Below are 10,985 nucleotides of genomic sequence, written 5' to 3'. Positions count from 1 at the left end.
CTGAGGACTATAAGCCGGGTCAGTTTTCTATGTGAGAAAGACCTCTATAGCAGCCTCATGGTGAATGAGTTGAATGAGGGTAAGAGCTGGGACAGAAAAATGAGGAGGCCTCTGCAGTGATGCCAGAGGAACAGGGTGTGGGGTTGGACCCAGGGAACAGATGGAAAGGTTCACCTTGGCCAGGAGAAGGGCACCTCTGGGTTGCAGGGCAATGCCTGGAGAGAAGTGGGATGTTTGGCACTTGCTTTCAGAGCCTCTGCTATAGGTCTACTCTCCCTTGCTGAACTGTGAGCCCCTCCAGGGAAGGGTCCGAACCCTCTTTTCTCAGCACCCACTCTGTCCCCAGGATACCAGCCTCTGCCCAAGTCCCAGGATGGAGTCTAGGAGGCAATCTCCCCACCCCCAGCATGATCCAGAAGGAGAGGCCAGAGTCCTAGTGATGTTAGCTTGGCAAGTTTATTGAAAACCCAGGAACACAAAGAGCAGTACAAACAGGTCCCCCAACCCACCCCAGGCCTCCCTGGAGCTTGCAGAATAAACCCTCCTGCAGCGGACAGGGCTGGGCCTCCCTCACACCACCAACAGTTGTGTGGGGTATAGCAGAGCTCACCCACCTCATGAGCTCACACGCTGCAGAGTTAAACCAACAACCCAGGAAAAGAAGTAGCCAGGACGTATGTCCCTGGAAGAAGAACCATCTCAGGGTACTAAGGGGTCCCCTGGGCCATCAAGGACTCTGGATCCTTCTGAGTCAGGAAACTAGGAAAACACCTTCTCCTGCCGGGGAAAGGAAGAGGAAGGAGGCAAAGGATCGTGGCCCAGCTGCAGTATGGACAGTCAACTTTCCATTCTCCAAACTAGTCCAAAGCTGGGATGGCCATGGTGCCCAAAGACATTCTTTTTGGCTTTGGACTGTGCCTATTCTCCCCAGGCACAGATTTTTGTAATTGTATCAAATCTGAATTCTTGAAGCTGTTCAGATGGATGGTGAGGAGTGAGCCAAAGGAAGGACATTGGGAGTCAGGGAGAAACCCATCTGGATGGGGCTGTGGATGGAGCATCCAGGCAGAGAAGAATATCCCCGAGAGGAGACAGGCCGGGCAGAGCCGTGTCCCTTCCTGGTAGGAGGGGAAGCCCCCCACCCCCAGCCCAGGGCCCAGGCGCCTTGGGGACAGAAGCAGGGGACACTGAGATGGTTCTTCCCAGGGCAGTGGCTGGCTGGCCATAGGCTCTCAGTACTTGGTCCGGCGGGAGGTGGTGGTGGTAGACACGAAGCGGACGCTGGAACCTCGGTTGCTGCGGCCCCCACTGCAGCTGCTGAAGCCGCCCTCGGTGGGCAGCGGGCAAGGGATGCTGGGGGCACAGGGGGTGCAGGACTCTCTCATCAGCACCGAGCCTCCCCGGGAGCCTGTGCTGAGCAGGTCCCCGCAGGCCATGATGACCTGGGCCCCACCTAGGCTGGAGCCACAGACGCCACCAGAACGGATGCTGCTGCCAGAGAAGGTGACTCTGCCGCGGGAGAGGGTAGAGCTGGAGACCAGGGGCTCAGGCCCACACACCAGGCCACCGCGGGAGCTGCTCACAGCTGCAGGAGGGAGAGATCATCAGTGAGGCTGCATGGCCTTCATGCTCCCTCTGAGGGGTGGGAGGTCAGGGCCCTGGGTGGAGGTGGTCCCTATTGTCTACACAGTCAATATCCACTTCTTCTCTCGCCTGGGTGACTCAAAGGCTGTGACTCTGCTAGTCAAACATTCAGAGTAAATGGAAGGATTCAGTCAATACCCCAGATGTTTGTGTAGAGCCATAGGTTGGTTCTCATTTATATCTGGCCAGTCACGCTGTTTTGTTGAGAGTACAGTGAGCTGCATGATCCAGACAGTGGGAGCAGTGGCCTTTATAAACCACTAGGCTTCTGTCTTCCAATTACTCCCTGCCCCTCAGTGGTTCCCACATGGCCCTCCAATAAGAGTCCCTTGTCAGTTCTGTTCTGAACTCTGTTCAAGCCTGACTCCTGCAGAAAGCCATCCTGGTTGCCCACCCCTCTTGGTGGTCACTGTCATCCAAGCACTTGCAGCTCTGACCCACCCAGGTTACACTCCGTTCAACCTCACATCTGTGTATATTTGTGCTTTTGGAGTCAGAGATCTGGGTTTGAATTCTGGTTGTGACACTGACTATGTGACTTCTGGCAAACCACGTATTTTCTCTGAGTGAGTGAAAGGGGGTTGCCAGTGCCTGTTCCTCCCCCCAGGGCTGCTTTGAGGGGTAGGCTGACAGTGGATAGGACTCATCTTCTCAAGAAGATTATAATTCTAGAGGCAGGGGCTGGGGCTCACCTTCTTTGTGCCTCCACCCTCCAGTGCCAAGCATAGTGCCCTGCAGTGCCAAGCATGATGCCCTGCATGCTTTGGGTACAACAAATACTTTGTCTGGCAGCAGCAGCAGCAGGGGGACTTCCATTCAGCTTTGGCCCATCCCCTGCCATCAGGGGTGTAGGGAACTCCCTGGCAGATGCCTTTCATTCCTCCCCTGGCTTTTGTCCTTACGGGACAAGACCACTAAAAACGAAAGGGCCGCTGCTTTTCTGGAACCCTCTCCCACCCAGGAGGCCCTGCAAACCTTGGTGATTGCATACCCTGGGGAGGGTAGGCTTAGGGGAGATCTCAGACCTCTGCTAAGGGGATGCTCTAGTCCAGGGGCCAGATGGTCCCTGCTCCCCTGACTGTCCTGGCCAGCCCAGCCATGGGCTCCTGACCCCAATGTGGGCCTGAATTTAAAGGAAATTTGAAGGGCATCAGGAGAGAAATGTGTAGAGGAAAAGACTTCAGTTTCTTACATATGTTTACTGGTCCAACACCTTCGCAGATCCTGGAGAGAGAAAGAAATAAGTCAGTTCACAAGTAGTGTTGTTCTCTGGAAACCCGCTTGCTCTCAGAAGGGCTTTCCTGGCTGAGTAGACCAGTGGACCAGTGGTTTTCACCCAGCTGTACAAGCATCCAGAGAGCTTTGAAAAGTGACATGTTCCTAGACCTTACCCCAGAACGATTTAACAAGCTTACCAAATCTTTTAAACAAGCTAACCACATCAAGCAAAACTCTGTTTCTGATGCAGCCTGTCTGCAAACTTGCATTTAGGAGGCACAGACTTAGAGTCATCTTCTAATCCCTTGCCAGGGTCAACCCAACTAATATTTGCAGAAAAGGCTCTCTTACTTCTGGAGATGGATATTTCAGCATTTCTTCACCTGGTCGCTGCCCCCTCCTCCCCCGCTGCTTAGTCCAGATGTCCAAGTCTGACCGCATTCCCTCTTGGTGCCCTGTGAGCACTCACCGGATCTCCTCGCCCTCCAGCAGGCGCCTATAGGTGGCGATCTCAATGTCCAGGCCCAGCTTGACGTTCATCAGTTCCTGGTACTCGCGCAGCTGCCTGGCCATGTCCTGCTTGGCCTGCTGCAGGGCGCCCTCCAGATCTGCCAGCTTGCATTTGGCATCTTTGAGGGCTTCCTCACCCCGCTGCTCCGCCTCAGCCACTGCGGCCTCCAGCTTGGCCCGCTGCAGGGGGGGTAGTTTGCTGGTGGGTTTTGGCAGAGACTAAGGGATCCCTAGGTGGGGCTCGAAACACTGCCGCCTGTTAGTGGGGACACAGCCTGGTGCCAAGCCAGGGATGGAGCCCATGTGGCTACTTTCCTAGGGACCGTGAACCTGCAGTTTGATGTCAACAGAGGCGAAGCATTGCTTTTTTTCAGTTTCTAATCTAGTGACTTTGCACTTCCTTATATCTGCTGCTCCAAGAGACATGGGCTCCAGAGTAAAACTATTCTTTGCCCTCCACCTGCTCCTTCAAGTTGACCCCAAGCATTTTCTTCTATATGGGAGACCCTCCTTTCCTTCCACATTTTCCTCTCCCAGGAAGTCTTTTTGTACTAATCCCTCCATTCCTCCATTTCTGGGTCCTGATGGTCTCCCCTATATCATCAGACTTGGAGCTCCCCAAATTCAGAGCCCTGCTTCTCCTTTCTCTGGGGCTTTCTCTATTTTCTTTTGCCCACCTGAGTCTTGGCGTGCTCGATCTCTGTCTTCAGCCTCTGGATCATGCGGGTCAGCTCATTGATCTCATTCCGTGTGTTGCGCAGGTTGTCACAGTGTTGGCCAGCTGTCACCCGCATCTCCTCATACTGTGGGGTAGGGTGGGGAGAGGGGGATGTTCTGAGGGCTCAAAGGTTGGATCAAGACCACAGCTTCAACTGAATTAAGGGTCTTGCACCGCCATGGGGCCCACTTTGTTGTACCTGAGTCTCACCCCAAGGCTACCTACACCCCTTCCCAGACTGCCTCTGCCCACCTTGGTCTGATACCAGGCCTCAGCATCAGCCCGACTGCGCCTGGCAACCTCTTCATATTGGGCCTTGATTTCGGTAATGATTCCATCCAAGTCCAGGTCCCGGCTGTTGTCCATCTTCACAATGACCGAGGTCTCTGAGATGTGTGACTGCAGCAACTGGATTTCCTGTGTTGGAGGATCAGTAAGAGAGAGGGACTCAGAGTCTCATCAGTGGCCAGGATGCTGCCACATGGTCCCCAGGATGTAGTGTCAAGAGCAGAGAGTATTGCTTGTTTGTTCAGAGCAAAGCTATGGAGCAGGCCATCCAAACCAAAGGTGAAGAAAAAGGCATGGCCAAGAACCACTTCTGTTTGACTTTAAAGTCTTGTTATGTACTCAGAGACATCCCTTTACCACCCTAACTTTTGCTTAGGTGAATATTAAAACCATGGGGGCCTAGGCTTTAGGTGAAGAAGAGTGAGAGCTATACTAGGGATACACTTTTCTTTGGATTATCCTCAAAGTGGCTGTGCCATTCATGGATTATTGAGAGCTGACAATATTTTAGAACATGATGGTCTAGGAATTTTACACCTCAAGTCCTTAATAGAACCAGGGGGCATGGAACTGGCCTGCAAGGGAGCTTTGGCTCCAGAGGGAGCTTTCTTTAGGGTTTCCATTCAGAGCCAGACATTCAGCTCTGGCTGGGTCTGTATCAGACCAAACAGACCATTTATGAAGCAAAAGAGAGCTAGTTCATTTGGCCAATTAGGTCAAACATGATTTTTTTTTTTTTACCTCTCCTAACAAATCAGTTTTCCAGAGTCTTCTGATCAATAGATTGAAAGTGATATTCCTAGACCCCGATCTTTGGATTGGTCAACTAGGGTTTGTACCATGGATCCAAGAAGTTTATACATAGATCTGAGTCAGGCTGCTGAGAAGCCTGCTTACCTAACCTTCTCCACTGATAGATCTATTGACAAATAGAGGATATAGATTTAAGTGGGAGAAAAGATGTATGACACCAAATGTTAGAAAATGTGCCAGTTCAGGGGAAGCCCCAAGGGAGTCCAGGCTAAGCAGTGATCTCATATGGCTGAGAGGGGATGAGCCCTTACCTCCATGTATAGGGTTTTCAGGAAGTCAATTTCCTGAGCTAGGGTTTCCATGTTGGCCTCTAGATCAGATTTATGTAAGAAATTTGAGTCCACATCCTGCATAAAAGAGAGAAGGATAAGATGCATATTACTTTGCACTGTTTAACCCCCGCCCCCATCTTGGTGGAGTCTGGGGATGGGTGGGAAGATCAGACCAGTCCCACAGGGCCAGGCCAGGCTATGGGATGGGTGGTAAAGTCACTGGGTGGAACTGCAGTTCAGTGACTGTGGCTCTTCTCCTGCTGCAGCATAAACACTCCTCTGGGGCCGCTGGATCTCTCCTAATGCTTATTTAGAGGCAAGGAGAATCTGGATAATCCCAGGCATCTAAATAATAAAAGGACATCTATACAATTTAACCTGCCCTGGCTGGTTTGCTCAATGGTTAGAGTGTCGGTCCATGGACCGAAGGGTCATGGGTTCAATTCCTGGTCAAGGGTGTGTACCTCAGTTGTAGTCTGGCCCTGGTTGGGATGAGGGCAAGAGGCAGCTGATTGTGTCTCTCTCACGTCTCTCTCTCTCTCTCTCTCTCTCCCTCTCTCTCTCTCCCCTTCCCTCCCTCCCTTCCTCCCTCCCTCCCTCCCTCCCTTCCTCTTCTCTCTCTTCCACTCTGTCTAAATATCAATGGATTAAAAAATAAATAAATAATCGAACTGATCTTAAATAATCTGAGACCAAATTAGAACCTCGAAGAGACCTTGTGTGACCTTAAGGGTTCCCCTCTGTGTGAGTGGTCTGAGACAGCACAGGGATGCCTGGGCAGTGTCCTGAGGGGTCTCAAGGACATTTGCTTTCTGGAGAAGTTTACCTATTGCTTTCCCTTACCTTCTTCAGAGTCACAAACTCATTCTCAGCGTTGGCCCGGAATTCCACCTCTTCTTCGTACCTGGATGATTAGAATTAGGAGAGTGAGTTCTCATTCTGAACTGAGAGCCAATGACATCCAACTTCCCGGTGAGCCTCTTAAGACCTCTCTGCTCCACCCAGGAGCACAGCTTCCTGTTGTTACCTACAGGTTCTCAGCCATTCTGTCCTTTCTGTAAGACCTTACATGAACCAGTAGCCCTCAGTTTCTCCAAATCCCTTTAACATTCTCAAATAGGATGTGGGGCCTGAAAACATGGTCCATTTCTTTGCTCCTCTGCTAGAAAAGATTTAGAGTCATTGCACATGACCAGAGAGGAAGTAGGACCCAACTTGTTGCTGAATGTGGGCACTGTTCTCACAATCAGAGGGCTCTTTTTTCTGGGGCTAACTCACCCATTTCCACAGTGAGAATTAGGAAAAAAACATGCCTAATTCCAAGCCTCCTTTTGTCTCAGAAACTATGGAGGGCCTCCTCCTGCTCCCTTACATATCACTGCCCCCACATCTGTCTACAGACTGGATATAGAAACCAGCATTCAACCCTGACCCTTCCAGCTGCTCTCATCTGAGCTTGGTCACTGCTTTAGGGACCAGCCCATGCCTGTCCTTGGTCAGTGCGGTCCAGATGCCACTCACTTCTTCTTGAAACCTTCAAGGACATCCTGCATGTTGTTCCTCTCAGCCTCCAGACGGGCCCGGTCGCTGCTGGCTGCATCCAGCTGCCTCCGCAGGTTAGTGATGTAGCTCTCGAAGAGGGGCTCCAGGTTGCTCTTGGCACACTTCTGCTCTTGGAGGAAGTTCCACTTGGTCTCTAGAAGCTTATTCTGCTGTTCCAAGAACCGCACCTAAACCCACAAGGGCACAGAGAGGGCAATTGAAGTGCTTGACAGAGTCACTTACATGCCCACCAGTTCTTCAGATGGTCAGAAATGACTCCCGACACTGTGGTGACATTGTTCTCTCCTCTGTTGACATTAATTCCTGCTCTAATTCTGTAGAACATGGAAGAGCAGGCCTGTGACCCCCATTTCGTGCTCAGCCAGGCTCAGCTACAAACAGAGGCTTTTGAACCAAAGCACCTGAGGACCGTTTCTCCTTCTGCTCTCTGAAAAAGGTGTAAACCAGTTCACTGGGAAGTTAGAAAGATTGATTCTGCCTGAGCTGGGGTTTGTCTATGCCTAAAAACTGATGCCAGCCATCCTGGCAGGAAGTGAGGAGGAGAGTGAGGTACATTTGGGGTAAGATATGTCATTAGGAGGTGGGAATTCTCAGGTCAGAGGTCATACCCATCATCCCAGATATTCCATCAGCTGAGATTTGTAGAGCTGGAGGAGAACTTAGGGATCATTTGCTCCAGCCCCTCGTTTTAGATGAGGAAACTGAAAAAGCTCACAGAAGTGAGTTTCCAATCTCAGATGCAATCAGAGCATCCCCACTCCATGGAGACATGGTTTGTGGGATGTCAGTTCCACATCACTGTTCCTCTCATCAGCCTAAAGATCAGTGACTACCTATGGTAGTTCCCCACTATTTCCCTCAATCTAGGCAAATGGGCTGAGTCTGGATAACCTATGTGGAGATATGAATTCTTTGTTTTCTAAAAAAATTACTCAACTCCATTATCCAATTTCCTAAGCCTGGTCAGATGTGGCCACCCAGCCTCAGGAACTATGAACACTTCAAAGAGAGCATGAGGGACTCAAAGAATAAAACCTTTTAAACCTATATCAGGTGACACCCGGCCAAAGTCCTACTGTTTCCAACCTATCTGGGAGATTGTTCTAAGTGACTAGGTAGTAGGTCTTAGTTTGTCCAGATGCCCTCAGACTTGGCTGGAGGGTCCTCTTTCCTCCAAAGATGCAACCTTTGTGTTAGTCTAGCCCTCCATGCAGTGCTCCTCAGGCCCATCCTAGCTCTACAGCAGAGTGTTCCAGAAATCATACTGCAATGCCTTTGGTTGACACCTAAAGGATCTTGGGGTCAAGGTCAATGCCTTAGGCCTGGGCTATTTCTTCTTAAGGGAAAGAACACCCAATGCATTTTAGCTCTTACCATCCCAGACCCAGGGATTGAACTGTACCTTGTCAATGAAGGAAGCAAATTTGTTGTTGAGGGTCTTGATTTGCTCCTTCTCATCTCGCTTCACCCTCTGAGCATTGGGGTCAATCTCCAGGTTGAGAGGCGTTAGCAGGCTCTGGTTAACAGTCACTGCTGTGATAGATGGGGCTGCTGGGACTCCAATTCCTCCAACTCTGTAGCCAAAGCCAGGGCCACCAAAGCCATAGCCAAGGCAACTGCTGGCTCCAAACCCTAGACCAGCACCACACCCACCACCAGCACCAAAGCCAACTCCACAGTGGATGGGACGAGAGCCTACAGCTGCTATCCGGGGTGAGCATGATCCATAGGTGATGACACTCCGACTACCAAAACTGCCAAGGCCTCGGAAGCTGGACCCACTCCTGCAGGAGACGGAGCTGGCTCGGAACCTGTTCAGGTTCTGCGGGGCCATTGCTGAGCAAGAGCTGAAGTTGCCCACACGGCGACCAGAGCTGGCTCGGTAGGAGCGGCAAGACATGATGGCTTCCTGGATGAGAGCAAAGCAGCAATTGCAGAGTGTGGGGTGAGCTGGAGCTGGGAGTCCCTCTGAGGCTAGTGGATTCCTTTCACCCCTTTTATGTGTGTGGGGATCTGAGGATTGGCCCCATAAAAATGGAAAAAGCCATTTGGAGGCATTTATGAGCTTGGGTAGTTAGCAGAAATTCTTCATGCCTATAACCTCCTTAACAATGAGCTAATCTCAGGCACACCTATTCTCTTTAGGATTAGGGCTATAACATCAAACCTATAAATATTAAAAACGCATAAACACATAAACATTATGGTCCCATTTTCTCCCACAAGTCCACCACAATTGCCATTATGGGGATATTAATTTGCTTTGTTCATAAATCCAATAGACTTTTGCATTGCAAATGTGGCTAACCACCAGAAAGTTAGGATGGTGGTAGCTCTAAAGTTAAGAGGCTCACAGAGATGCATCTATATAGACATATCCCTTTAAAGAGATGGGATGTGCAGAAGAGAGACAGGATCTGCAGAGCTCCAACTAAGAAATAATACGGCGCCCTGGCTGGTGTGGCTCAGTTGTTTGGGTGTTGACCTGTGCACCGGAGGGTTGCCAGTTTGATTCCCGGTCAGGGCACATGCTCGAGTTCCCAAAGGGGCCATGCAAGAGGCAGCCAATTGATGTTTCCCTCTCACATTGATGTTCTCTCTCCCTCACTCTAAAAAGCAACAATACTATTTTTTTAATAAACAGAAAAAAAGAAATAATATGGCAAGAATACACTTTATTGCATTTCTGTAGATGAATTAAATAGTCCAAAAACCTTTAGCGGTGCTTTATCTATCCTCTATGATCTGGTTTGGCTATTTACATAGGAGTTCAATCTTCAGTAAAGCTGTTAGTGTAGACACATGCCTAATTTGAGACACTCAGAGGAGATTTATTCATTCATTCATTCATTCACTTACTCACTCACTTAACAATTATCAGGTGCCTACTCTGTCCCAGTCAGTGTGCTTGGTACTGAAGGTAAAGAGATAAGAAAGATGGTCTTTGCCCTCTTGGTGGTGGTGGAAGATTAATCTTGAGGACTTCTGTCACATAATTTGGGGCCAAAGCACACAATAATTTGGCCATTTATCTGTGTGGAAAGTCAGCCACATGATTTTTGAGCCCCTCCATCCCCAATACACATGAGGGCTTATTAATAGCTCTGTTTATTCAGGTTCTTTTAATTATTGATGAATTTTTGGTTAGGATAGTGAGACGCAAGCAATAAGTATCAATATAGAAAATGAAAAGTTCTAAGCAACTGGATATTGTTATCGATATTGCAGATATTTCAGGACCCAGAGGCATGTGTTTACCTTTTTAATTCTAGTGGGTGACATGGTTGGTATCACCTGTCTTTCCTGTGCCTGGAGGAATTTGTGCTTAACTGGACACTGGAATTTTGGGGGATACTTGGGATTCTACTTGGAAGAGGATGTGAGCTTTTGACTGGAGCTCCTTTCTCCCTTCCTAATATTTATACCTTTTCTTCCCTTTTCTTGCCTTATTGCATTAGCTATGGTTTCAGTACGATGTTGAAAAGTAGTGGTGAGAGGGGACATCTTTGCTTTATTCCTAATTTTAGTAGGAAAGTGTCAAGCTTCCCATCATGAAGCATGCTATTAGCTGTAGGTTTTGGGGTAGATATTCTTTATCAAGTTGAGCAAGTGCTCCTCTATTCCTAGTTTACCACTATTTTCCATAGGCCCAGTCACCAGGTGTATGTCTAATGGGAGAAGAAGCAGAAAAATAATAACAAGAGAATATTTCTTGTGAAGATTATTAATGACCTCCATGTTGCTAAATTCAGTGCTCTGTTCTCAGATCTCATTTAACCTGATTTATTAACAAGTATTTGATATAGTGGATCATTCCTTTTCCTTGAAATACTTTCTTCTTTTGGTTTCCAGAGAGCACACTCTCCGATTTTCTTGCCATATTACTGGCTGCTTCTTTTTGGTCTCCTTAGCCAGTTCCTTTTCATGTCTTCAACCTGTAGACACACAGCACTCTTGGA

The 10,985-nt window shown here is 49.2% G+C and overlaps 1 protein-coding gene across 1 annotated transcript; it reads right to left on the bottom strand.

Annotated features, from left to right (window-relative positions):
* Window positions 1-1,232: 1,232 nt before the first annotated feature.
* On the bottom strand, window positions 1,233-8,926 carry KRT84 (keratin 84). The gene is made up of 9 exons (XM_070407753.1): window positions 8,429-8,926; window positions 6,985-7,193; window positions 6,307-6,367; window positions 5,443-5,538; window positions 4,343-4,507; window positions 4,050-4,175; window positions 3,332-3,552; window positions 2,837-2,868; window positions 1,233-1,585 (listed from the first exon to the last, which is right to left on the bottom strand). The coding sequence occupies exons 1-9, from the start codon at window positions 8,924-8,926 to the stop codon at window positions 1,233-1,235; spliced, it is 1,761 nt and encodes a 586-aa protein (XP_070263854.1).
* Window positions 8,927-10,985: the final 2,059 nt, after the last annotated feature.

This window comes from Myotis yumanensis, unplaced genomic scaffold (assembly GCF_028538775.1).
Source record: "Myotis yumanensis isolate MYYU_CA2020_CCGP unplaced genomic scaffold, mMyoYum1.0.hap1 SCAF_3, whole genome shotgun sequence".
Lineage (NCBI taxonomy): Eukaryota > Metazoa > Chordata > Mammalia > Chiroptera > Vespertilionidae > Myotis > Myotis yumanensis.
The sequence above is the reverse complement of the archived record's forward strand: the minus strand, read 5'-3'. Positions and strand labels throughout refer to the sequence as shown.

What these genes read in the sequence shown, in the direction of transcription:
- KRT84 (XM_070407753.1), bottom strand. Translation starts at nt 8,926, where the DNA reads ATGTCTTGCCGCTCCTACCGAGCCAGCTCTGGTCGCCGTGTGGGCAAC. An exon ending in TTGCTTCCTTCATTGACAAG is followed by an intron (nt 7,194 to 8,428) that starts GTACAGTTCAAT and finishes TTGTGGGTTTAG; the next exon opens with GTGCGGTTCTTGGAACAGCA. An exon ending in AGTTTGTGACTCTGAAGAAG is followed by an intron (nt 5,539 to 6,306) that starts GTAAGGGAAAGC and finishes TCTTTTATGCAG; the next exon opens with GATGTGGACTCAAATTTCTT.